Source organism: Hyperolius riggenbachi, chromosome 7, assembly GCF_040937935.1.
Source record: "Hyperolius riggenbachi isolate aHypRig1 chromosome 7, aHypRig1.pri, whole genome shotgun sequence".
NCBI lineage: Eukaryota > Metazoa > Chordata > Amphibia > Anura > Hyperoliidae > Hyperolius > Hyperolius riggenbachi.
The window spans coordinates 201,768,933-201,796,687 of NC_090652.1; the positions used below are offsets into that span (position 1 = coordinate 201,768,933).

Sequence of the window (27,755 nt, forward strand, 5' to 3'; positions counted from 1 at the left end):
TTGTTGTCAGTTTTGTAATATGTACAGCGGAAGATGTTGGCACTATATAAATAATAAAAATAACAATAAGCTTTAAAATGGACCTGGCTGTTTTCTTTTCACTTAAATAGTTCCTATTTAGGCCTCTTTCAGATGGGCAGCTGAAGAGCAGTGAAATCACCACCTGTCAACTGCTCTCCTGCACCCACAAGGTGCGTGTTAGTGCTCGGTAGCAGTACAGGACAAGTGACCCCCCGCACATCTGAGCGCAGATATAGACGTGCTCAATTGAGACCTATCGCAGTTCTCTGCCACCGAGTAACGCTATTGCGTGTCAAGCGCTGACATGCGTGGTGTCGCAAATGCTGCCATTCAGCTGCATTTTAATTGCGCTTGAGAGGCGGCAGGTGATAGGCTGAACTGCCCAACAAGCCTGTCTGAAAAAGGCCTCTTACTAAATTATTTCTACCTTTCCCCCCCTTTTCTGTGACAAGAAAATTCATGTTTCACATTGCTCACACAGTTCCTCTCCCCAGCAAGAATGCACAACAAATTGCAATGGCCTTGTGCATATGTATAAGCTTCTTGGGAGAACATGAAGATCTGAGGAGTCTCAGATTTAGGGCGATTCATAAAATAAAGATGTGCCCCAAGCTGTATATCTATTAAATTAAGCCAAAAATATGTTATATTATATAGAGGCCACCTGCGCCTGCTGGCTTTAGTAAGCCACCTATTAAGTGCTGTGTGTTTTACAATGCAGGGACTTATCGGATTGCTGCCACTGGTATTTTTAGGGCTTATTTCAACTAGGAGTAATTTGCAGCATTTCCCCACATGCAAATTTAGATGGGGAAATCACTAGGCTGCTTTCAAATTTACATGTAGGGGAAAAGTCGGCTGTATTTTGCATACAAAATTTGAATGCGTACTCACAAGTGTTGGTGTCGTTCTCAGTGATAGACACCAGCACTCTTGAAAAGCCATTGTTGCCAGAGAAGTGTAAAGAATGTGCCTCAAACACTGTAAAGGAGTTTTTTCCACTTTATTGACTGCAGAGTTTGTTTCTGCAAAATTCAGTACCCACACACCTCTAAATAACCACACAAGTGCTCAGTTTTTTTTTAGTTTTTTTTTAGCAGCTTTAAATTAATCGAATTATGCACTATTTTCTATGCAGCAATAATGTCTCCCAGCAATAATGTTCTGTAATCTGGGAGAATTGCTTTTGTACACAAAAGGTAATCAGTATACAAATCCCAACTGGGCAATTAAACAAAAAAAAAAAGATTTTAAGGGACATGTAGCTCCTAAAATATTGAGCTTTTCTTGTGATTTTAAAGCTTCATATTTTTCTCAGGCAAAAAATGCTATTTTAGGCTAAAGATAGCTACTTTTTTTACGTTTTTTTTTCCATTTTCTCTTGAAAGGTGTTCAATACATATACCAGCCAAAAATGCGAAAAAACTAAACAAAAAGATTTAAAACCACAAGGAAGATTTCATACATTAGAGCTACAGCTTCTAATATACTGGAATCCAAAGTCCTTTGTGGACTTTGACAGCCCAATTGTTCTTATACTTATGCACGGTTTACTTAAAACATTATGCTTACCTGTAAACTCATAAATCTCATTTTCAAGCCATGCTGTTTTAGATTTGTTTTCTTTTAACACGGTAGTGCGATCATCCATAAGGTACTGAAGTATGTGCTGATTACGTTTCTGAATTATTTCAAGAGTTTGGGCTGGTGCACACTAAGAGCAGTTCTGAGAGTTTTTAAAAACGCTTGTGCTTTGAAAAGCGCTTGGCTAATGTATTTCAATGGGATGGTGCACACCAGAGTGATTCATTTTTTTCCCCCAAATGCAAAATTGGGTCCTGCAGCATTTTTGCTGATTACGAAGGAGATTCAGCCTCAATGTTAAGTATAGGAAAGTGGAAAATCGCTCTGAAAAGAGCTGGATCAGAGCAATTTTCCAAGCGTTTTTGTTACAGAAGCTGTTCAGTTACAGCTCTACTGTAACAAAATATAAAAAAATGCTATTCTAAAATGCTCCAAAAATCGCTAGGCATTCTTAGAAAATCGCTAGGCACAAGTCTAAAATGCCCTTAAAAACAAAAAGTGTTTGCTTTTACGCTAGCGCTTTTTGGTGTGCACTGGCCCTTTGGCAAATAGCTTTTATATTCGTGGATGATCCTTTCTCTTGTAATGTTTCTCAACTTGAAACAGAGGATTTGTTCAAGGCTTAAGTCTTTGCAGAGCAAAAACATTTGGGCATCCAAATTCTCCAAATGTGTTTGAATCCCCTGGACACATAAGGGCTGTCACATGTGTATGCTGAAAAAGCATGTGGTAATTTGGGTGCTGGGTGAAGCCGGCAGTAGAATATTGGTAAAATGTCAATATTCTACTATTGGGCACTGGCTGATGCCGATAGTAGAATATCTATAATATTACCAATATTCTACCATTACTTTACCTAACCCTCTTCTCAGTCTAATCCACTCTCTATTTGAAGCAGGTACAAAGGGCATCGGAGACACCCAGTTAAAAAAGGCACAGGCGCCAATTTTAAATGCTACAGGCGCCAATTTTAAAAGCCATGATTAGGGGCTATAAATGGTAATTTGGGCATCTGGAAGCATCCAATAAAATATCAGACATTATACGCTTATTGCAGCTATTATTGTTCATAGCCACTTATAACCACTATTTTGCCATTCATAGTTCCTGCTTACCATTTATAGCCACTAATTGTGGTTTTAACATTGCCCCATGTAATGGTAAAAATATGGGGGGCTAGGGTCAGGAGTCTTTAATATTAGGTGTGTGTGTGGCAAGTAGGGTCCTTAGAGGTTAAGGTTAGGCACGGGGAGTGTTAGGTTTAGACATGGGGGTAAGGTAAGGCATGACCAGGGGGGTCTTAAGGTTAGGCATCTGTAGAGGGAGTGTTTTGTGTGAGAGTAGGGTTAGGTTATAGTAACATATTGATGAAAATTAATTATATTCTACAATCGTAAGTAGTAGAATATCGCTCATTTTACTGATATTCTAGTAACTGCAATCTCTGGCACTCTTCTTACATGCATGACCCTCTACCTACTACTAACACTAACCCCCATTTGGTATCTGCATGTTAATCTCTGCAGCTAAAATGTCCCTCTGCCAATATCTGCACTACTCCCTGTCACTACAAAATTTCATTTACAAGCTGTGCCACCAGAGTCAAAACTATGCATTGGGCACAGCTATAGGCGCAATAACCATTGTGGTCTATGTGCCATCCATATGACCAGCTGGCTGCCGGTGCTAAAATTCCTTTCTTCGTGTCACATTAGAAGTGATACCATCTAAGGTGCATTTACAAGCTGCACCACCAGTGGCAAAACTATGCACTGGGCACAGCTTTAGGCGCAATGAACATTGTGGTCTATGTGCCATCCATAAGACCAGCTGGCTACAGGTGCTCAAATTCCTTTCTTCGTGTCATATTAGAAGTGATGCCATCTGAGGTGCATCTTTGATAGATAAACAAGACCATCATGGTCTGGTTGCTTCTTTTCTATTACTCCCGAGGTAGTAGAATAACTACGAATTTGTTTACTTTAGTCTAAACTCATCTAAGGAAATTGAAGCAGCACTACAAATTTAACATAAATGCTACCTGAAAGTGAGTGTCCCTGGCAACAATTCCTTAGAAAACAAACTATGATTATAGTGAAGTTACATCTTCCAAACTGTAGGGTAACTAACACATAAATTAATTCTGGTTCACACTAAAGAACCTGTATATGACATGAATTCACTTTCAGGGAGTAACAAACTAGGGCAAAATAAATCAATAACAAAAGAGAAACATGAAGTCGCTATTGGTAACAAGTCTGCAAATAGTTATCTGATTTAAATTCAATGAAATATAAATGGCTGCAGTGAGGCACTGTCCTCTGTATATTTTCTCCTTTTGTGCTGCAATATTAAATAATTCACATGAATTTCTCAGTAAAGAATGAAAAAAGTATGTCTTTATAATAAAGGAATTCACTGTAAATTAATATCAAGTAACACCTGAATTATACGTTTTTATTAAGTATTAAAACATTAAAATGTAGATACAGATATTACCATATTTGAATAAAACCCTACATGAATGTGGTCTTATCTGATTACCTGTTTCAATACTCCCTGGCAGCACAATGGGATTATACTAGCTAATAGCACAGATAAGGGGGTCAAAAAGGTGTATAGACACACATTTTTTATATCTGTGCAAAGTTTACATGACAGTGGAGGAAATTAATATGGGATGAAATTTCTGTGACGGCAAAAAAAAACAGTTGTAATAACTAAATAGTCTTTGGAGGATACATGTATATGTACGTGTGAATGTGAATGTTTGCAAAAAATGTATGGTATTAAAATAACACATTACTCAAAAATGTCATAAATTTAAAGTTGATTTAAAAGGGAAAAAAGTTAAATGCTTGGCGTATTTGAATGCATGTCATGGTCTCTGCCATGAAAACACCAAGACATCCTCCTGAACACATGCACTAGAATGTGGTGATCATCATCTACATGCTATCTGTACACAGTACTTGTATAGGTATTTTCCCATCCACTCAGGTTCCTTTCACTCATCAAATATCACTGTGGTAAGTTTTGGGCTTTCAGATAAAATTGAACTATTTTTATTTCTGCATGATTCTGGCAAGGAGAGTGTAAGCATTTTTGAGTATGAACCAATGAAAAGAGTCATTAATAGTCATTGATTTTTATTAGCTCAAGGTCAACAACAGTACTAAACAGGGATTGCAAAAGGTATTGTTGCTGACCTTGATCTTAAAAATGCTGCTTCCCTGGTTGTCTACTGATTCTTTGCATTTATTATTGTCTCAGTAGTAACTAAACTAGAATGAGTATGCAGATCATGTGTTTTAGCTTTGCAGTGCCAACTTGTGCTTAAAGAGAACCAGAGATGAAGCAACCTCATGTATTTTACCCTATAAATCAGTGGGAACATGACAGTAAACACCTAATCTGCTCTTTGTTACATTGTTCTCTGTTTAATTTGCCTGTTATCACCTCTAAGATAAGAATCCCGACTAAGCAGTCGGTCTGGCTTTGCTACAGAATAATTATAGCTGAGACTGTGTTCTTTGCTGTCTTCAAGTCCAAGCCTGCCCCCTGCTGGCTTTGCTCAGGAATCATTATAGCTGAGTCATTATAGCAAAGCCAGAATCAATGCTCAGTCCGGGATTCTTATCTCAGCTAGATAACAGACACTTTTAGCAGTGAGGATGGAACAGAGAGCATGGTAAATGTTTTCTCTAATGTTCCCACTGATTTCTATGGTAAAATACACAAGGGTGCTTCGTCTCTGGTTCACTTTAAAATGACTTAGCTTCACGGTTGTTGTGGATTTGTGACTGAAAGTCCTGAAGCCATGAGATCAGCTAGATACCTAGGCAATTAATATTTTTATAGAACCAGGTCAGCAATGGCAGACTTCATAATCTATCAGTAAAGGTCTACTTTAATATCCTTTCAAGAATAAGAAGAGAGGGGTTTTTTTTTTTTTGCGCTAACAGTCTTTAAAATTCAGCCTGCAGTTCATCATGTATTTCTCACCTAATTAGTTCTTATAATTGTAAATGCTGAGATGTTATGGAGATAATCAAAGAGCTAATTACCACTAGCTCATTCTAACAATATGATATGACACTAGAAATTGTATTATTACTAAAGTATATAGAGTGCATTCTGGCTGATGCGAGCAGAGAGAAAGATCTGCAGTGTAATTTGGATCTCAATGTGTATTGCACAAGGACATTTAAATTAAACCAGACATTTATGTTTTAGAATGTTTGTGCTGCCACAAAGAAAAAAAAAGGAAGTTTATCCCTATATATATCTAGTAATTGACATGCACAGAAATACAGAAGCCAGACAGGTGCTGTGTGGGCTATGTCTGTCAAATTATTCAGCCCAGATTGTGTGGAGGCAAGGATTCTTCAAACCAAGATAACATTAATACATACAAATCGGAGGGAGAGGCAAATAAGTGCTATAAGCAGACTGCCTGAGAAAATGACAGACAAGCAGAGACAGGTAGAGTGTATGTTTTAAGAATCAAACAATAGGTACAAATAGAGGTACACAGCAACTACAGCTTGTACTAGATTCTCTTCTCTCTGAATTAAGTCTGATGCCATCATTTATTTAGAATTAGGATCACTGTGGTGATATCGCATACATTGTTTAGCTGTTTTGCAACATAATGTACTCACTGCTAATTCAGACAACATATATGACAGCAATGCTGTGAAAGAAAATATGCTTCACTGCATTGGCTATGTATGTAAAAACATACTTACCAGATGAAAAAGGTATGTATATTACATATAACATTAAGATGTGATAATTACACACTAAAAAGACAAAATAAATAACCACAGTGCCCAAAACCAATAAAAATAACTGGGTACAAAAATTGCATACCGAGCCTCAAAGCTGAAGGAGTGACCTCTATTTCTCCTTGAAGTGGTTGGAAAGTTGGGTGTTGAAATGCAAGCTCTGTATCAAAAGGGTCCAAGCCCTGGTGATCAGTAAGGGAGTTTCCTTCATCTGCTTTACTGGACACATCGTGTTCATCAAATACAGCTATCAACTGGAAAAAAGGAAAAGAGAAAGAAGCATAAACACAAACTTCTTAATAAATTAATGCACATTTCAACAGCAAACTACAACTACGGGGCCATTGCCCTGCAAAGGTTATTATCCAGCCTCATACAGACTGCAGCCAGACACATTCTATAAGAGGTCAACAACATTTTAATAACATTTACTTACAGCATCCCAAGAATAAAAAGTTAATTAAACTGTAGTTGACACATTTTGTGCAAACCTTACTCAGTCTAATGCTGATCCACTGTGAATTTGAAAATCTTTTAACAGGATTATTGTAAAGACTCTTTAGAGGTTAATCAACAGGTGCAGAACTTAATAAGTGGAAGGATTGTGACTTTATGGATAAGAACCATTCCTATTCACAGAATTCCTAAATATTAAGTTAATCACATACCCCCATCATACCCTTACCACCACTTAAATTCCAGTCCTCATTACAATGATTAACAGTGAGGCACAAAATTATATAAAGAAAATAATGAGACAAGTGCGGGACTGTACGAAAAGATGTAATACTGAATAAATTAAGAGAGGAAAAAAAAAAGAGTTTCCTCAATGCACTGAGTCTACAGATTAAGCCATATGAACATAAAGCTCCACATCTCACGATCGCATAACAAGTGTGATGTCACATTTAAACTGACAGTATTCATAACATCTGTGGCATGCAGCGTTATTATTCTTTAGTATTCATATAGCACCAGCATCGTCTGCATCGCATTACAGAGTTTATATAGTCCTGTCTCTAACTGTCCCTCAGAGGAGTTCACAATCTAATCCCTACCAGCATACATAGTTGTAACACATAGTAGTATTAGGAACATTAGGGCAATAATAGAAGCTTGCGTCTCTAAACCAAAGAAAACAACGCAATATGTGTCAGGATTAAATTTAACCACTTTACCCCCGCGCGTACGTATTTCTCCGCCCCTTTTTCCATCCTTTAAAAACCAGGGACGGAGAAACACGCACTTTCCGCGTTCCCGACGCTGTCCGCGCTCCCGCTCGTAAACACGCCGCCCGCCGCTAGTAAAACCGCCGCCGCCCGCTCGCCCGGAGATCAATGAACGGGAAAATCCATTCCCGTTCGTTGATCTAAGCCCCACAATGACCCGCTGCTCTCCTATGGGCAGCGCGATCATTGTGAGAAGAAACTCACGTGTCCAGCCTCCTTATTCTTCCTCCAAGCTTCCGGAAGGAGGCTTGGAGGTCGCAATAAAGCAAAAAGTTACTGTGGCCATCTTGTGGCCAAATAGTAAACTACACCCTACACATTTTTCACATACAAATAAATGACTTTTACACACAAAATTAACTCATTACCTCCCACACTCCCCATTTTTTTTTTTTTTTGTAATTAAAAAAAAAAATCAAAAATTTACAATTAAAAAAAATACATAATTAGTTACCTTAGGGACTGAACTTTTTAAATATTTAAGTCAAGAGGGTATAAACACTGTTACTTTATAAACTATGGGCTTGTAATTAGGGATGGACGCAAAACTGAAAAAAATGCACCTTTATTTCCAAATGAAATATTGGCGCCAAACATTGTGATAGGGACATAATTTAAACGGTTTTATAACCGGGACAAAAGGGCACATAAATTTCATGGGTTTTAATTACAGTAGCATGCATTATTTAAAAACTATAATGGCCGAAAACTGAAAAATAATTTTTTTTTCCCCACATTTTTCCTATTTTCCCATTAAAACACATTTAGAAAAAAATAATTCTTGGCATAATGTCCCACCTAAAGAAAGCCTAATTGGTGGCGAAAAAAACAAGATATAGTTCATTTCATTGCGATAAGTAATAATAAAGTTATAGACGAATGAATGGAAGGAGCGCTGAAAGGTGAAAATTGCTCTGGTGGTCAGGGGGTAAAACCCCTCAGTGGTGAAGTGGTTAAGATATGTGACGACATGTTTAACTTGAAATATCAGTGTGCAATGTTGTTAAGACCAGAGTTTCTCTTTGATAACTTTGATCCCAATGTGGTCAAAAAAACTCTTCTTACTAGTATAATATTTACTCTTGTCGCATTAAAATAAGCACTTATTCACAGCTGGCAGAACCAGCTAATGTTTATGGGACTCATGCACCCTCTGACACCTTTCATACAGCCCAAAGACATATAAAGAATTAGGTCCCGGACAGCTGTGTTGGTTAGTAAGGCTACACTTGCTGACATACATTTGAAATGTAGCAAACTTTATTGCATATTAACTAAGGATTTTTTTTTATTATTATTTATGATGCGTCAATAAGCAAAAAACAATTACTATTTCTAATATATGTATCATAAAGGATATTTGCATGCTTAAGGCACTGCAGTATTTTCCCAGCTAGGTAAGCAAAGCACTCTTATGGCATTACTCAGAAGCTGCAATTGTTTGGTAAATGGCAAACACATTTCACAAATGCCACTAAAGCTCAGACTTACTAATGAAATCCATGTGTATTCAGAAAAAAGGTGAGTTTACACCAAGAACATATATATTTTTTATATTACAAAAAGCTAAGTTTATAAAAGTAAAACAACAGTGTGCATGTGCATGTCATGGCTTGCATTTCATACATAGAAAGAATTTTTCAGTTAGGATGATACTTTTTATTGGCTAACTTAAAAGAATAAGAGTAAACAAGCTTTCGGCTGTGCAGCCTTCGTCAGACTTAAATCCTGACAAAGGCTGCACAGCCGAAAGCTTGCTTACTCTTATTCTTTTAACTTAGCCAATAAATGGTACCATCCTGGCTCAAAAAAATCCTCCTTTTACTGATGGCTAACACTTTACTGCTACTACATTTCATACATGTAACATTTAGTATAATATATATCCTTATCGAGTGAGGAGAATGGTTGTGAGCTGAATTATAGTCATATTACAGTTAACCATTGTACCTATTCTCTTTCTGATTTCTTCTTCATAATGTAGGTTGCTATACCAGAATGACACCAACATTGCACAATGTATATTTTATTGATTGACAGACCATGCTTACGTAATTATTTTAACAAATATAAGCAAATACTGAATACTGAATACTGAAAATACTGAAAAAAACAACTGCAGATCAGTGATAGGAATCAACAAAATTGAGCAACAGTATTTCTGCTTGTGATTCATCAGCCCAAAGCTTTGCTGGTAGTAATGCCATACTAGTCATATACAGTTTAACTGAGCCTTCTGGTGATCATGCTATCCAATACTATAAAACCCCTGTGTCCCTGTGTCTGTGGTTTTGCGCTACTGCGCATGTGTAGCACAGGCGGCAGTTAGGACAGGGGGAGGACAGGGGGCTGGCGTGGTGCATGCGTGGTCGGCGGCAGCCCACATGAGCGGGAGGGGAGGGGGGTTGTGAGGGTGGCCTAGAGCTCGTTTTTAAACCAGCTTAGGTCTGCTAGTAATCTGATAATTGGCCATGTGATGTGGGTCTAAGCCAGCACTGGGCAAACTACAGCCACTGAAGCTGTACTTCCGGCCCACCAATAGGCAGACGGATTCCTCTCTTTCCTCCTCCCTCCCTGCAGAGTAGCGAGTGGCAAAGAGTGGGGGTTAACTCACCTGCATAGAGTTTCCTGCATCGCGTCTCCATAGTAACAGGCCGTCACATGACACGCCAGCGTATTACACGCTGGCCGCCAGCAAGCTGGCATGTCAAGTGACACATGTCATGTGACGGCCTGTTACTATGGAGACACGACGCAGGAAGCGCTATGTAGGTGAGTTAACCCCCGCTAATCAACTCTGCAGGGAGGGAGGAGGGAAAGAGTGAGGAGGAGGCCTGGCATGTTAGGAATGAGGCCCAGGCTGCGCAAAGTTTTCCCAGGCCTGGTCTAAGCACTGTAACATACAGGCTGCATATAATAGAGACTTTTAGCAGCTAGGCATATCCGGCTAATCTTAATATGCTGTTTTATAATGCACCTGCTAAAAACTATGCTGTCTTAGGATAGTAGCAGCAGAAATGCATTGTAGTCAACTACAAGTAGAGTGATTACATTTTAGTGCATTTTACCCCATTTTAAGATATAGACATGGCTATCCTAACAGGTACAGCGTAAGCTGTTATGTTATGGTTATATTTAAAACAAACTTTACTGATGTGATTGGAGGCCGTCTCCTCTAGTTCAACAAGGTTAATCTAACTTTCTAATGTCACTAGCATGTCTCTGTTGAAGTATTATTTACATTTGCAAGCATGGAGTATGAGTGCATGAGCTGCTCCTAGCTTATGTTTGTAATATAACCATTGTAAGAGGTAAGGTAATATTTTAGAACAAAAGCAAAATCAGTAATTTAATACCTGCATTTCAAAAGCGTACAAGAAATATGCCAAGCCTCAATCAGGTTTTTAAACCGTTGATGCACTTATACTTAGAGGAACCATAATGACATATAGTACTGTAAAATGTAGCAAATTAGTCAGGATACCCATTTTTACCTTAAAGACGTACTGCAGTGACATATAAATGAATGCAGGTAAATAAAACCTGTAAACCTCCCCTGGGGGGGTACTCCCCTCGGGTTGGGGAAGCCTCCGGATCCTATTGAGGCTTCCCCTGTCCTCCTCGGTACCACGGCGGTGGAGAAAAACCTCATGGAATGGCGGGGATGTAAATATTTACCTCCCGGGCTCCCGCGCAGGCGCAGTATCAGCTCTCCGCCTCGGAGATGGGCGGAAAAAGCTGATCGCTGTCGGGCCGCTCTGCTGCGCAGGCGCAAGTCGCCTGCGCAGTAGAGCGGACCCGACGGAAATCGGCTATTTTCGCCTATCTCCGTGCGGAGAGCCGCAACAGTGCCCCTGCTAGAGCCAGGAAAGGTAAAAAAATCAGTGCTTGTCAGCCTTGTCGAGGGAGGATTCCGGGAGACTTCGGGGGAGCCAGCGCTGGACTGCCTGCAGCTACAGCGGAGCGGGAAGCCTCATTGGGACCCTGAGGCTTCCCCCTACCGAGGTGAGTACTTCCCAGGGGACTTTTTTTTTTGTTACAGTGTCTCTTTAATCATTCAGAAAACCCATTTTTACATTAATTATCCTGGTTTCAGCACCATAAACACTTCCTATGTCTATATATTCCTGTACAATATATTGGTAAGCAACCCCGTCCTCCAAATGGTGTTTAGTTTAGACTGTTTAACTATGCAGAATTCTCTCCCCCCTACCCCCAGAGCATTCTGGAAAATCAGGTATTCTCTCTACTGGTTTCAGAACACAGAGTAAAAAAACACTCTGCAGTGACGTCCCAATCAGCAGTAAAGATGTCGCCACCTGTAATAAATTTGACAAAAACTGAGAAAAAACAACCTAAGCCTTGCATTAAGCGGTCAAACCCAGTCGCAGTTTGAGCCACCACAGTCAATAGGGTGATTCACTCCATGGATTTGAATACAGTACATATCATTGCGGTGAGTTGTTGAAGTAACTTAACAGAGCACAATTGCAAAGCATATTCGGGCACATAATCTTGCATGCAAAGTTCCTAAAAAAGTATTGTTTAAATCAATAATATATTTTCAATGATGAGAAAAGGTTCATTTTTACATGGTGGTTGATAATTTGAGTTATACAAGCTTTTACAAAGTGTGACTTTAATGTTATCAAGCATAAATGGTTATTGAGGAAGCAGGACCAACCTGCAAAAAGCATTTTCCTAATTGTGCAATTAAAATCTTTCAAAATTAGTTGTCTGTCATCTGAAGAGACAAGTCAACCTATTCCTCTCCTTTTTCCTTTTAAGTGCTCTGAACGTGTTTTATATATGGGGGAGGGGCACCTTCACCCATTCATTTTCTTAGATCTGTATATTGCTGTATGCTGTCTGGACAGCATGGTGGCGTAGTGGTTAGCGCTCTCACTTTGCAGCGCTGGGTCCCTAATTTGAATCCCAGCCAGGTTGTATGTTCTCCCCATGTCTGTGTGGGTTTCCTCCGGGAACTCCCGTTTCTCCCCACATCTCAACAACATACAGATAAGTTAATTGGCTTCCTCTAAATTGGCTCTAGACTACAATACAAAACCACACAGTACATACATAGACAATGACTATGGTAGGGATAAGATTGTGAGCCCCTTTGAGGGACAGTTAAGTGACATTACTACATACTCTGTACAGCGCTGCGGAAGATGTTGGCACTAAATAATACTAAATAATAATGTAAACTCGCCCTTGCCCTTTCAGTGATATTTACCCTATGTTATGTCATTAAAGTTAAATACACAGATTTAGTGGAATTCTGACTTCCACATTGCGTGCTGTGCTCATTGCCATTATCTATTACATTTTACGTCTTTCTGCCAAAATCAGTGGCAGATAGAACAAAATTAGACTGTAGCACCACCCACAGAGATTGCTTTACTAATACAGATTAAAGTTCTTAACGACTTCAAGGTCTGAGGTTTTTACCCACTACCCCTCACAATCTTGGCATTTCAGCTATGCCACTGATACAGCAATAACTTTTTAATAGTCAGGTCATCAAAGTGATACCGGTACATAATATATATATATATATATACCGGTACATAATATATATATATATATGTATGTATATACAGTGGGTTGCAAAAGTATTCGGCCCCTTTGAAGTTTTCTACATTTTGTCACATTACTGCCACAAACATGCATCAATTTTATTGGAATTCCACGTGAAAGACCAATACAAAGTGGTGTACATGTGAGAAGTGGATCGAAAATCATACATCATTCCAAACATTTTTTACAAATCAATAACTGCAAAGTGGGGTGTGCGTAATTATTCGGCCCCCTGAGTCAATACTTTGTAGAACCATATTTTGCTGCAATTACAGCTGCCAGTCTTTTAGGGTATGTCTCTACCAGCTTTGCACATCTAGAGACTGAAATCCTTGCCCATTCTTCTTTGCAAAACAGCTCCAGCTCAGTCAAATTAGATGGACAGCGTTTGTGAATAGCAGTTTTCAGATCTCGCCACAGATTCTCGATTGGATATAGATCTGGACTTTGACTGGGCCATTCTAACACATAGATATGTTTTGTTTTAAACCATTCCATTGTTGCCCTGGCTTTAAGTTTAGGGTCATTCTCCTGCTGGAAGGTGAACCTCCGCCCCAGTCTCAAGTCTTTTGCAGTCTCCAAGAGGTTTTTTTCCAAGTTTGCCCTGTATTTGGCTCCATCCATCTTCCCATCAACTCTGACCAGCTTCCCTGTCCCTGCTGAAGAGATACACCCCCCGAGCATGATGCTGCCACCACCATATTTGACAGTGGGGATGGTGTGTTCAGAGTGATGTGCAGTGTTAGTTTTCTGCCACACATAGCGTTTTGCATTTTGGCCAAAAAGTTCCATTTTGTTCTCATCTGACCAGAGTACCTTCTTCCACATGGTTGCTGTGTCCCCCACATGGCTTGTGGCAAACTGCAAACGAGACTTCTTATGCTTTCTGTTAACAATGCCTTTCTTCTTGCCACTCTTCCATAAAGGCCAACTTTGTACAGTGCATGACTAATAGTTGTCCTATGGACACAGTCTCCCACCTGAGCTGTGGATCTCTGAAGCTTGTCCAGAGTCACCATGGGCCTCTTGACTGCATTTCTGATCAGTGCTCTCCTTGTTCGGCCTGTGAGTTTAGGTGGATGGCTTTGTCTTGGTAGGTTTACAGTTGTGTCATACTCCTTCCATTTCGAAAATGATCGCTTGAACAGTGCTCCTTGGGATGTTCAAGGCTTTGGAAATCTTTTTGTAGCCTAAGCCTGCTTTAAATTTCTCAATAACTTGATCCCTGACCTGTCTTGGACCTGTCTTGTGTGTTCTTTGGACTTCACGGTGTTGTTGCTCCCAATATTCTCTTAGACAACCTCTGAGGCCCTTACAGAGCAGCTGTATTTGTACTGACATTAGATTACAAACAGGTCCACTCTATTTAGTCATTAGCACTCATCAGGCGATGGCCTCAATTCACTAAGCTTAACTCCTGTCTTTAATAACTCTTCAGAGCTGTTTTACAGTTATCACAATTATATCACCATGGTGATAACTGTAAAACAGCTCAGAAGAGTTATTAAAGACAGGAGTTAAGCTTAGTGAATTGAGGCCAATGTCTATAGGCAACTGACTGCACTCAAATCAAAGGGGGCCATATAATTATGCACACACCACTTTGCAGTTATTTATTTGTAAAAAATGTTTGGAATCATGTATGATTTTCGTTCAACTTCTCATGTGTACACCACTTTGTGTTGGTCTTTCATGTGGAATTCCAATAATATTGATTCATGTTTGTGGCAGTAATATGACAAAATGTGGAAAACTTCAAGGGGGCCGAATACTTTTGCAACCCACTGTAATATTATATATATATATATATATATATATATATATATATATATATATATATATATATATATATACATACATACACACACATACAGGATCTTCTAAAAAAATTAGCATATTGTGACAAAGTTAATTGTTTTCTGTAATGTACTGATAAACATTAGACTTTTATAGATTTTAGATTCATTACACACAGCTGAAGTAGTTCAAGCCTTTTATTGTTTTTCTTATTGATGATTTTGGCATACAGCTCATGAAAACCCAAATTTCCTATCTCAAAAAAATTAGCATATTTCATCCAACCAATAAAAGCAAAGTGTTTTTAAAACAAAAAAGTCAACCTTCAAATAATTATGTTCAGTTATGCACTCAATTCTTGGTCGGGAATCCTTTTGCAGAAATGACTGCTTCAATGCGGCGTGGCATGGAGTCAATCAGCCTGTGGCACTGCTCAGGTGTTATGGAGGCCCAGGATGCTTCGATAGCGGCCTTAAGCTCATCCAGAGTGTTGCGTCTTGCGTCTCTCAACTTTCTCTTCACAATATCCCACAGATTCTCTATGGGGTTCAGGTCAGGAGAGCAGGCCAATTGAGCACAGTAATACCATGGTCAGTAAACCATTTACTAGTGGTTTTGGTACTGTGAGCAGGTGCCAGGTCGTGCTGAAAAATGAAATCTTCATCTCCATAAAGCTTTTCAGCAGATGGAAGCATGAAGTGCTCCAAAATCTCCTGATAGCTAGCTGCATTGACCCTGCCCTTGATAAAACACAGTGGACCAACACCAGCAGCTGACATGGCACACCAGACCATCACTGACTATGGGTACTTGAAAGTCTAACGTTTATCAGTACATTACAAAAAATAATGAACTTTATCATAATATGCTAATTTTTTGAGAAGATCCATATATATATATATATATATATATATATATATATATATATATATATATATATATATATATATATATATTACATTTTTTTTTCAGGACATTGTAGGCTTTCTTTGGATAATTTTTTTTCAAGTATTTAATTTCACAGGCAATTTATCAAAGGGAAATTAGACAATTATTAATGTTTTCCCCTTCCTAACTTTTACATGACAAATGCCATAGTTTTAAAACACCTTGAAATTAATTTGGCTCGCCCTGGTTAAAAATACCATACTGTATATGACATATTTCCTGACTAATCGGGCATGTAGGGTACCATTATCGTCAGTCTATGCATCTGTAGCATTTGCATGCGATCGCTTGGGCACACAGTTTGGTAGCCCCGGTGCTGCATAGGCACATTGCTAGGCAACATTCCGATGCATGTATACAGGATTGAGTCCCCGAGCTGTCCCCATAGTGATTGCACCCGATCACTAGGGACAGCAGCAATTACAGGTGTCCACGAGTTTTAAGGCGAAGTATAGATGACTCAAAGGGTGATTCCTTTAGTAGGCGTTAAAACTTTGCACACACACATTTTTTTTTATGTTACACTGTCACTTTTTGTTATTTTTTTTTCTCCTATAACTTTATTTGAATAACTACTGCTAGCAGCAATCATTCACAATGGGATAGGTGCACGATTGTTCACCAAGCTGACTTGCGGCATACTAACATGTATGTGGAAATGTATGGGTGACACACTTTAATAGCAGCAGAGCCAGGATCATTCTGCAGGCTTAAATCACTGCAGTTTAAAATCTCCTACATACTGCTGGCCAGGCAAGTGGCAGTGCAGCACACAATCCTTCAGCACATCAAGGCTCTCTGACAGACTCTGGTGATGAAGAATAATATGTTCTCGAGCGAGTTGGTAGGGCAAATATGTAAAAAAAAAAAAAAAAAAAAAAAAAAAAAACAGAATGAGGGGCACTCTACTTATGTTTTGGAGACATACTATACTTTTTATATTTTGGAGGCACACTGTTTAATTATGTTTTGGGGGATATGCTGCCTTATTACATTGTTCAGAGGAATGTGTTAAAGGAACAATCTGACTAATTATGTTTTTTTTGGTGAATATTTTGCCCAATTATGTTGTGGGGAGGGCGGGTTACAGAAGTACTGATTATGTTGTTCAGAAGGACATGCTGCCTAATTATATTGTTGGGGGCCTATTGCCTAATTATTTCATTAGGCGGAAGGGGAGGTAAATGTGGGCCAATTATAATGTACGATTCTAAAAGTGGTTATTGTGGAAAGCAGTACAAATAATACTGTCTATGTTATTACATATCATAGGGCTTGTAAAGAACGTTTTCTTTAAGCACAGAGGGCTTTGTATGCAAGTGTGCAAAAAACCATTTGTCAGCATTTAGCAGTGATCAGTGTTTTTCACCCCTGCCAGGGAACACGCAGAAGTGGCGGTAAAAGACCCTGGAAGCAATGGCTCAAATTATAGGAAAAATAGTCATAAAAACGGAGCAGTTGCACAAACGACTGTAATCTGTACCGGCACTGCCCATTCACCTGAATGGGGAGTGCTTAATGATGAAGTGCAAGCATCAATGTGAACCAGGCCTTATGGAGCCTTGCTAAAGGACTCCTTACTTAATAGGTACTGGCTTACTGAATAGTTTACATACAGCTAGGTGCAGAGAAGCAAAGTTTTTGTGCACAAGCAACTTTACACACATCAGGATACTGAATGTTTCAGTTTCACCCTCAGGAAGCAGAAGGTGGCACATAGGTTAGAGAAAGTCTTCTCTTGAATGCAGTCTAACCACAAAGGTATTTTTATTCCAGAACACAGTCCCTTTAATAACCAACACTGGCCAATAATGTATATGTGCATTATTTCCCATTAACAAAAGACGAATGTGTGCCCGGAGCAATTAAACTTGACCTATACATCACACATATACCAGTCTGGACTGTTAAAGATAAGAGAACACTTGTCCGTTTCTCTCAACACATCACAGATTGGAAAACTGACCATCTCATTAACCAAGATTAGATCATAATGTTCCTCTGATCCTTGTTAACATTAGAGAAAGCGGACGTTCAGGCAGGAGTGTTGATACAAATCTGTGCTGACAGTGTGATATAGAGCTGATTTAACATAGATTTGATTCAGGAGCATAATATCTTAAAGAGTAGAGAAGCCTAATTGGTTATTTTCCAGAATAGGTGTCAGGCAGTCATTGTTCATCTAAGAATTTCACCGCTTGTAATTAAAATGAGCTTTATTGCTAATGGAGGGCATAAGATAAAACACTAAAAATACTGCTATACATGATCATAAAAATATTTATTGCTAGCTTTAAGGATTTAGGAATTGCATTCATTTTTTGTCTACATTTCAAAAAACAAACGAGCAACTTGCATAACAACTACCGTAAGTTGTAAGTGCTCTTTAACCGTGATAAGACAAAGCAGTTCCTGTTTTGCAGATTCTCTCTAAAGGCTCTAAATTTCAATTTTCACTATGTAACTAACTTTCTATAATATTCCTCAGCTGAAGAGTTTTACAATAATTTTATTGAAAAAAAAAAAAGAGACCAGTATTTGTATGACGGAAGTTCTACACACACTGTCATTACATACATTGTATTTTTAATAAACACAGGCTTTTCTGGTTTATTTTTTTAAATACTAATTCTGCAGGAGCATACATGCAAATGGGATTGTAAAACTGCTTGTACAGTTGTACTGAGGCACCAGTAGTGTAAAAATAGGCTAAAAACTAAAAAAAAAAAAAAAAAAAAAAAAAAAGGAGGTAGTGGTAGACTTATGTAAACACAAGATATTGTTGATTTTTTTCAACAAAAAAACATTTATTTACATACTCCAGACAGGTGCAACGTGTTTGTGTTTTGTAGGCATATCCCACTTCATCAGGCTCTAAACAAGGCGTACACAACTCATGCAGGTCTATTAGTCTGCTTAGCACCTTTGTGACTCTTCTTTTATATGTAAAACTGCTTATTCACTAACATATATGCAACCTTTACTGTGGGCGGATATGACCTAGGTAAGAGTCCAAAACTCCAGCAATTCAATAACAGGCCAATCCTTCTAACATGCAAATCTCTACCGACCCATGAAGGGAATTACAATTTTGCCAACTTAGCATCCAGCTTTTGGCTAATTAACAAGCTAACTGACAGACAGTTACATGGTTTAATGGGAAAAATGAGGGGCTACTGGATGTGACTATAGTATATATTCTGCTGCGCTAGAGATCCACCAGATATCTTGATACAACCACACACGGATCCTGGGAGACCACTCCTCCTCTCAAGACTGTAGCCACAGTTCAGGTTTTATCCAAGCATACAGGGAGATAAAAAGAGATAAAAAGGAACTCCCTCAGTGTGGAATAAGCAATCCAGCTTTAAAGGGAACCTAAACTGAGAGGGATATGAATGTTTCATTTTTAAAAATACCAGTTGCTTGGCGGTCCTGCTGATCTCTTTGGCTGCAGTAGTAGCTGAATCACCTGAAACAAGCATGCAGCTAATCCAGTCTGACTTCAGTAAGAGCACCTGATCTGCATGCTTGTTCAAGGGCTGTGGCTAAAAAGTATTAGAGACAAAGGATGAGCAGGAGAGTCAGGCAACTGGTATTATTTTAAAAGGAAAAATCCATATTCTCAGTTTAGGTTGCCTTTAATAAATACAATTCAGTAACAAGATCAAAATTGCACTGTGGTAAACCAAGGGACTCAAGCTTAAGACAGTAGAAATAAAGGTTAGATGCTCATGCTCAATGTCACTTATTTCCCTTTGAGGTGAGAGTGAGACCCAACTGTATAGGCCAAGACATTGGCTTATACTGTATGCTGCCAGCTGCAACATTAACTTTCCTCTTCTTCCTCTCTCAGGGCTAGAGCACAGAAGCTGAAGGCAGCCGGGAGCACAAGGGCTTTGTTTCCTGCTGTAACCAGTATTCCCCTCTCCCGCAGTTGGAGCACAGAACCCAAAACCATTAAGCATCTTTGGACTGTTTTGCAAGACATGCAGATCAGATCATTTCACACTGCTGACATCAGCAAAAAGGATCTGCAGTTTCAAAAATTGTACAAAACCTGCATCTGTCAGCAATTGGTCTGGAGGAGGCAGGACTCCCTGTCTGGATGACTGAATTTTTTTCTCAATAGTTGTAGGATATTGTCCGCAGTTCTAGAACATGATTGCTGTTATTGTGGAAAATATATGAATATGTCATATGTTTATTAGTTACAGAAATTGGGACTAACAAAAAAGCAGCATTTTTTAAATACTAAAAAGTCTAATAAACCTTTAAGATAATTATTACAGAATGTCAATATTTTAGGCAGATTGAACAAGATGCTGTCACGTTATGTCTGTCTTACCTATTAATTGCTAAAGAACACAAAATGACAAACCAAATAAAAATGTAAATATGCACAGAACAGGGCCATTAATTCCAAGCATAGTATATTTCATGCTTGGAAGATGTGGTTTAAATGATTGCTTTAACTTTCTCCTCTTTGGCCTTGTTCCCAGGCATACATTTAGCAAGTACTCCACTGATGCTCTTACTTTAATTCGACTTTATTTATTATTTTATTGAAATGTTGCCTCTTAATTTAAGCCACTAGAGTGAATATTTATACTTCTTCACAGATTCTGCTGACTCTCAAAGTGAAGTGGTTGGCTAGACTGTCAAAGCTATTAAGCTTGGAAAATATAACCTTAAATATAAAAACCAAAACAAGCAATTAGTTGTGGTTAAACACATCCGTAGCATCAACTGCCCAGTAAATAAAAATCTTATGTGCAATGCTTTCCTTTCCAAGGAAAAAACTGGAGTTGCTGCAGGTGAATATAGCATAGGTTTGCATCCTTTAAAGAAAACACAAACTAAAAATGATCACGCCTTGCACATTAATTAATGTTACATACAAAATCCTATTTTTTTTTTCATTTATTTGTCAGTATAAACATGATTGCCAGTTGAAGCTCCTCCCACCATACTATTCTGCTGAGTCAAGGGATCCAGCAGGTAACTAGAAAAATCAAGACAAGACAAAGAACATTTATGTTGCACTTTTCTCCTGTGGGCTCAAAGCGCCAGAGCTGCAGCCACTAGGGCGCACTCCATAGGCAGTAGCAGTGTTAGGGAGTCTTTCCCAAGGTCTCCTCACTGAATAAGCGCAGGCCTACTGAACAGGAAGAGCCAATAATCGAACCCTGGTCTCCTGCGTCAGAGGCAGAACCCTTAACCAGTACACAATCCAACTCAAATTACTACACAGGCTCCCAGAATCGCAAACAAAATTGCAGAACAATTGCATGCCTTTGTGTTTTTCAAGATGGCAGCAGCTTGAATTTGATGCAGCCCCACTTATCAAAAATGTTGTACTGTAGGTGAGGATTACCTAGATATTATTGTTGTATTTATAATGCTATTTATAATGCTGTGGGTACAATATCTTTAAAGCCCTATTTTTAAATCAGTTCTAAAGACATGCTTTTGTAGAGACAAACATTACTAAGATGTATCATTTGAAATTGACGTGATAATTATTTGTGTTTTACTAAACTTTTACTTTAACTACACTAAAACTTTATCAAGCAGCCTTTTCCTCAGCTGCATAAAATGGTTTTGCCTTCTATTTACTTTTCAGGAAACTGGACTAAATTTAACAAGCTCAACTAGCCAATTTCCATAGATATCAATTGCTATTCTGGAAAACAGAAAGGGACTAGTACTATATGTTCCTATGTTTATCTAATTGTGTCACATGACACAGGTACATGTTTTATGTGAATAAAATTCATAGTGCAGCCTGGCATACAGAATTAACTATGTTGACAGTAGGAGGCACCCGTTATATTTTAGGTAGTTCGCAATAGAGTATATATATATATATATATATATATATATATATATATATATATATATATATATATATATATATGAATTAATAACGATGTTCGCCTACCTTATTAAGAAGGACTTCCACTTTTTGTAAAAGGTATTTTTTTTAAAATAGTACCAAGCACTGCAGACAACGCGTTTCGCGGCTCAAACCCTTTCCTCAGGTCAAATGGGTGCTTATACAGACTGTCAGAGGTTCTGGGCGTCAAACAGACCTGGCACACAGAATGAAATGTTAACACTTAGTATAGCTCTTCTCTCCTGTCAGGCTCAATGCACTTTGGCTTGCCTCTCTCAAGTTGCAGCATTGGAGACCCAAGTGTAATTCCTGACCTGGACACTAAAAGTGTGTACACACACGCACACGAATACTGTTGTCCACAGGGTTTGCGACTTGATCTCTCGGGTGAAAGTACGGTACTGAGTGATGTAAAAGCATTTTTCTAGCTTACAGGCTAGATATGCATTCTGTTGCTATGGAGCAGGGAGGAGAGATGATGTGTGGCACACCATGGAGCAGGAGGGGTGAGGAAGAGAAGAACAAAAACAATGCCCTTGGCATGTACTCTGCTGAGATGATTGGCACTCTAGATCGATTTATGGTGCATTGCAGTCATTATACACATGCTAGATTCTCAGCAGATCAGCCCTCATTGGCCCCTTTAGCCAAAACCATGTGTGGAGTTTGCATGTTCCTCAATTTAAATAGGGTTCCTTGAGCTACTCTGGTTTCCTTCCACCTCCAAAATACATATAAGTAGGCCAATTGGTTTTGCAGTACAAAAAATTAACTCTATTCCATGGGAGGAGTAGTAGGTAAGGACTGAGGTTCAAACACATAGCATACACACACAGATGACCAGGTTAGCTTACTAAGCATGGTCCATCTGTCTGCAGCTCTCCTCTACTGCCCATGCACTCTAGGTCCAATAGGAGAATAGAACTTTACTAATCTCAGTTCATTCATTTGTGAAGAACCAATCAGGTTTCAGCTGGTAAGTGAAGATAGGAGTCTGGTCACTTACGTTATGAAGCTGCTATTATTATTTATATAGCACCAACATGTTGTGCAATTCTGTACAGAGTACACTGACAAACTGCAGCTTACCGCCCCTCAAAAGGCCTCACAACCTAACATACCTACCACGCTCATAATTGAATACTTCTGTCATAGTCTATGGCCAATTTGTGAGGGGAGGGGAATAGAAGTAGCCTACTAGTTTGTTTTGGGATTTGGAAGGAAACTGAAATGACCAAAGAACCCCCACACAAACACAGAAAGAACATGAAAATCCATGCAGACAATGTTCTAGTCAGAGATTGAACCTGGAAGTCAAGTGCTGCAAGGTGAAAAGGCCTTCAAGGTATCCATTGATCTGCTTCATCATCAAGCTGACCTTTCATTCTGCACCTGTATCTAACGCATGGGCACTGTGCTAATCTTTCCTTGTAAGAGAAAAATAAGGTAATATATTTATATTATTGATTAGGGGTTATTTCATAGGTTCCCTGCAAAGGAAGATTTAAAACTACAGTTATGTGTTAAGGACTGTTAGGATAAAACTGGGCAGAAGCTGTGCTACAGGCATAGAATACAGCGAGTATTACAAATGCAAACACACAAAATTAAATATGTTCTATTTACTAATAATCTGACAGTTATGCATTCAGAGCACACTGAGCGCACCTACAGCTTGCTATAGGAGTGATTTCTACTTGGATTGATAACTCAGCTTCTTCCTTTTATCTTGTGGAAAGCTATATACAAGTGGCATTTACATTAATGACATTCTCCATCATCTGCTACAGACTGCAGAGTAAGGAGGAGTGTTATACTGAACAGGCCTCAAAATCAATTCAGCTCTGTGATTCATGTTATGGAAATATTTGCTCCACTTAAACACAGAACAAGGAAAATAATGCCTGTGCCAGAGTACAGACATGAAAAAGATAAGAAAAAGCGTGTGCAAATGAAAGCAGGAAGTGATGGGCAAGTGCACGTCACTTCCTGCTTGGCTGGTGGACGGACAGACAGGGAACACCACGTATTTACGTGGTGTTCCCTGAAGGCCTGTTTCTGGCAGTGCGATGTGGTGCGGCAGCTGTGACGCACCGCATCGCTGCTGCCAGTTTGCAGTGTGAAACCGGCCTGAAGGTTACTCACATGCATTAAAGGTAGAAGGGGTACAGATAGAATGGTGCCAACACTAAACTGGTTATGTGAGAGGGCAATTGCACCGCTTGTCAAATGACGCTGGAAAGGGTGGCATCTTTTGTTAAGTGGTGGGAGGGTGGCGGAGAGGTTGAAACACTTGCTATGGGGGATGGGTGTAATAATGTAAACAATTGTTAGAGGCAGCAGGGGAGATGCCAGTATTTCTTGTTGTATGTGTTTGTATAGGGGTGGGTAACGTAGTGGCACACATTATGGGGGAGTTGGTGGCAGCACTTGTTATGAGGTGAAGAGCGTTCTTGGTAGGTGCAATTACTAGATAACCTTACTTGGACTAGAACAGGAATGGGAGGGGGCCCAACAAAACTTCACCGTGTGGTGGTGGTAGTGGTGGGGTGAAGGCCTGATTTGGTGGTGGTGGCTGGATGGTGTGATGGTGACTCCTGATACAGGAGACCAGGGTTCGAATCTCGGCTCTGCCAGTTCAGTAAGCCAGCACCTATTCAGTAGGAGACCTTTGGCAAGTCTCCCTAACACTGCTACTGCCTATAGAGCGCACCCTAGTGGCTGCTGCTCTGGCGCTTTAAGTTTGCCAGGAGAAATGTTATTTATCTTGTCTGTCTTGATTTGTGGTTACATCCCTGGATGGAGAACTGCTCAATTTCCCTCAAAACATTGAGAGGGGATGCACAATGTGTTTGAAGCAAGCAAGAGGATATTGTAGCATTAATAATAGTAATTAACCTCCCTGGCGGTAATCCCAAGCTGAGCTCACGCTAGCCACCGGAGGCTTAATGGAAGTGAATGGAGGCAGCAGGGAGCTTTTACATACCTCCCGAGGAATTCAGCAGGAGCCCTTCCAGTTCCTATCCTCAGAGGCTCTGAGTCACTCTGGCGAGATCAGCGTCATTGATCTCACCAAAGTGTTACAGCGCCACCCGGTGGATGGAGGTAAAATTGCAGCGCTGGAGCCCAGGGAGGTAAGCGAGAGCAGGGGCTGCTTCTGGCTTCCTGGCAGCATGATTGTTTCCTGATTTTAGGGTCTGAAATGTTCAGAAGAGACCCTAAAATCTAGAAATAATCATACCGCCAGGGATGTTAAACCCTTTGTCTAGCACAGGAGTGTCAAACTCAAATATAAATACTGCTGCTACGTAACACCGGTAAGGGTCCGGCGCCTTATTGATAAGGTGAGATCACTTACAGGGGGAGAGGACTGAATTTGGAACTCAGAGAAAAAGTCAATTGCATATGGGCCATGGTCTCCAGTTGTTCACTGGGAAAAAAAAGGCTGCATGATAAGCAACCTAGGTTAAACATCAATGGTAGGGTAGGACTACATTTCAATTTACAGCAATGTATGGATCTTGAAAGGGTTTCTGCTAAAACTAGGATAATTAACATAAAAGTGGGTAATTGTTTATTTGTGTTGTGAGCGGCCATGCTGGGTAGATACCGAATAGACTCAAATTAGAGGAGACGCTAAGGTGCTATAAAACGTTATATCTGTACAAAAAATTATATGTCACCCGCGTCTTCAGTTGGTTATCAAACAAATTACTTTATTGTGCATTCCAAAACCACAAGCTGGGTACACTTGTACCTGAACTAAAACTTCCCATTTAAAATAAACTACAAGGCTGGCGTGCTCGGGTTCGCTCTTCTTGCCACTAGTCCTAGCCTAATATGCGCAATGGAGGATCGCCCGGCTTTACAGCCTATGCATAAACCCCCTGCACTTTGGCATCACTGGACTACTATGTGGCCCCACCACCATGGACGCACACTGAGGCCTCATTCACACCACTCACTGATAGGTTGCAACCATTTCACTATAACTGCCTATAACTGTGGAGCTGCTTGATACTTGTATGGACTAGAAAGGGTACGCCTCAGGCATTGATTGCTTCAACACATATCATATTGTCAGATCTTCCATCCAATAGATCTAGATTTCAATCCCAGTCCGTGTCCACTTTTATAGATGCAACTTTAAAAGCCAAAGTAACTTCTTACTCTGCAGCATACTTGTTGGTTTATCCTGCGTAAAGTATAGTGGTGTGAGGGGCGCGCCTCCTCTGACTCACGGTTAGCAGTTTGCCGACTTGCTCAGACTGTCATTTCACCCGGGAGCTGCTGTGATCCACTGCTTCACTCGACCGGTTACTGTGTAGCAGTCTTCCGTTCGTCTCAGGAGCCCATGCTGTTAGCTTCCTCCACACCAGCCTTGTTTGCAGCCCCGCTCGCTGACGCGTTTCGCCCCGCCCACCGAGGCTTTCTCAAAACGGAAGGGGGCTTGCCAGATTCACGTACTTGTCATCCTTAAATCCCTCTGATACATGAAGGAGTGGCTGTATCTGTTTTTAAAGACGTATAGTATAACACTGACAGTGCTTTGAAGATATTCATCTCCTCGTCCTTTTATACAGCCATTTCCTCATTGGTAAGCACTGTGAGACACTTTCAACGCACAATTTCTCCACATGAGGTGTTTCTCGCATTAAACCAATACCGGCAAATTTCCTTTTCAGACACTACTGCAGCCAAGATTCTATTTTCTTTAATTCAAATTGCTCCTCATTTTCGATACTTTCTTTTTAATTTTTGATTGTATTGCATGTCCCCTCCACCTTTTCTCCACCTTTCCCTCCAGCACAAATCCTGAGGGAAACCGGTACAGCGTGGACACATACAGAACATCACAATTTTTTTTATTTATTTATTATTTTTTTTATCATTGTTATTCTCCAAGGAAGTATGCCAGGTTTAGGTCAGAGTTCAGACCTCTTGGGATTAACGTTCCCAGTTAGTAAATCCATTTTGCCTCTATTTTATAAAGTTCGTTCTCTATATCTCCTCCTCTTCTAGGTAGATGTTTTATAATTCCTTTAAATGTCAATCCCCTTGGGTTTCCTTTATGATATCTTTCAAAGTGCGTTCCCAGGGGGCTGTCTGGGTCAGCTTCTTCAATATTTTTGATATGTTCTCCAATACGAGTTCCTAATTTCCTTTTTGTCTTCCCTATGTACATCAGTCCACACGAACATGTTATACAGTACACCACTCTCTCAGTATTACAATTAATATTGTCCCTGATTTCATAGGTCCGTGTACCCTTTGCATTGGTGAATTCCTTGCTTCTCTCTACAAACCTATAGACCCTGCAGTCTCCACAGCTGAACATTCCTACCTTTCTAGGACAACGTCCCAACCAGGTTTCATTTTTCTTTGAATTAAATTCTGACCGCACTAAGCGGTCTTTCAAGTTCAATGCTTTTCTTGCCGTCATAAAAGGTCGTTCTCCAACTATGTTTTTGATTTTATGGTCTAACATCAAAATGTTCCAATGTTTCTCTAAGAGTTCACGTAATCCATACCAGTGAGACCCATAGGTTGTAACAAATCTGACTGAATCATTTTTCCCAGGATTGATTTTTCTTTGTGTTCCCTTCAGGACCTCTGACCTTGATTTCCTGCTGATTTTTGAAAACTCCTGTTCTAACAACTTATCAGGGTACCCCCTTTCCTTTAATCTCTTACTCAAATCGATTGCTTCCAACCTGAAATCCTCCTCTAACGCGCAATTTCTGCGCAATCTAGTAAATTGTCCACCAGGGACCGCTTTCCTTTGTGATATCAGATGGTGAATAGAGTAATGTAAGAGTGTATTTCCTGCTGTGGGTTTTCTGAATGTCTTAGATAGCAATTTGTTTTCATACTTAAAGATCATCAAGTCCAAGAAAGAAAAAC

General features: G+C 39.6%; 1 protein-coding gene across 2 annotated transcripts in view; it reads right to left on the reverse strand.

Annotated features, from left to right (window-relative positions):
- Positions 1 to 27,755, reverse strand: part of PARD3B (par-3 family cell polarity regulator beta) — an 807,407-nt gene that overhangs the window by 532,047 nt on the left and 247,605 nt on the right. For both annotated transcript variants that reach the window (XM_068245009.1, XM_068245008.1), the window contains exon 3: positions 6,481 to 6,649. In XM_068245009.1, coding sequence (XP_068101110.1) covers positions 6,481 to 6,649 — 169 coding nt within the window. The remainder of the gene's footprint in view (positions 1 to 6,480; positions 6,650 to 27,755) is intronic.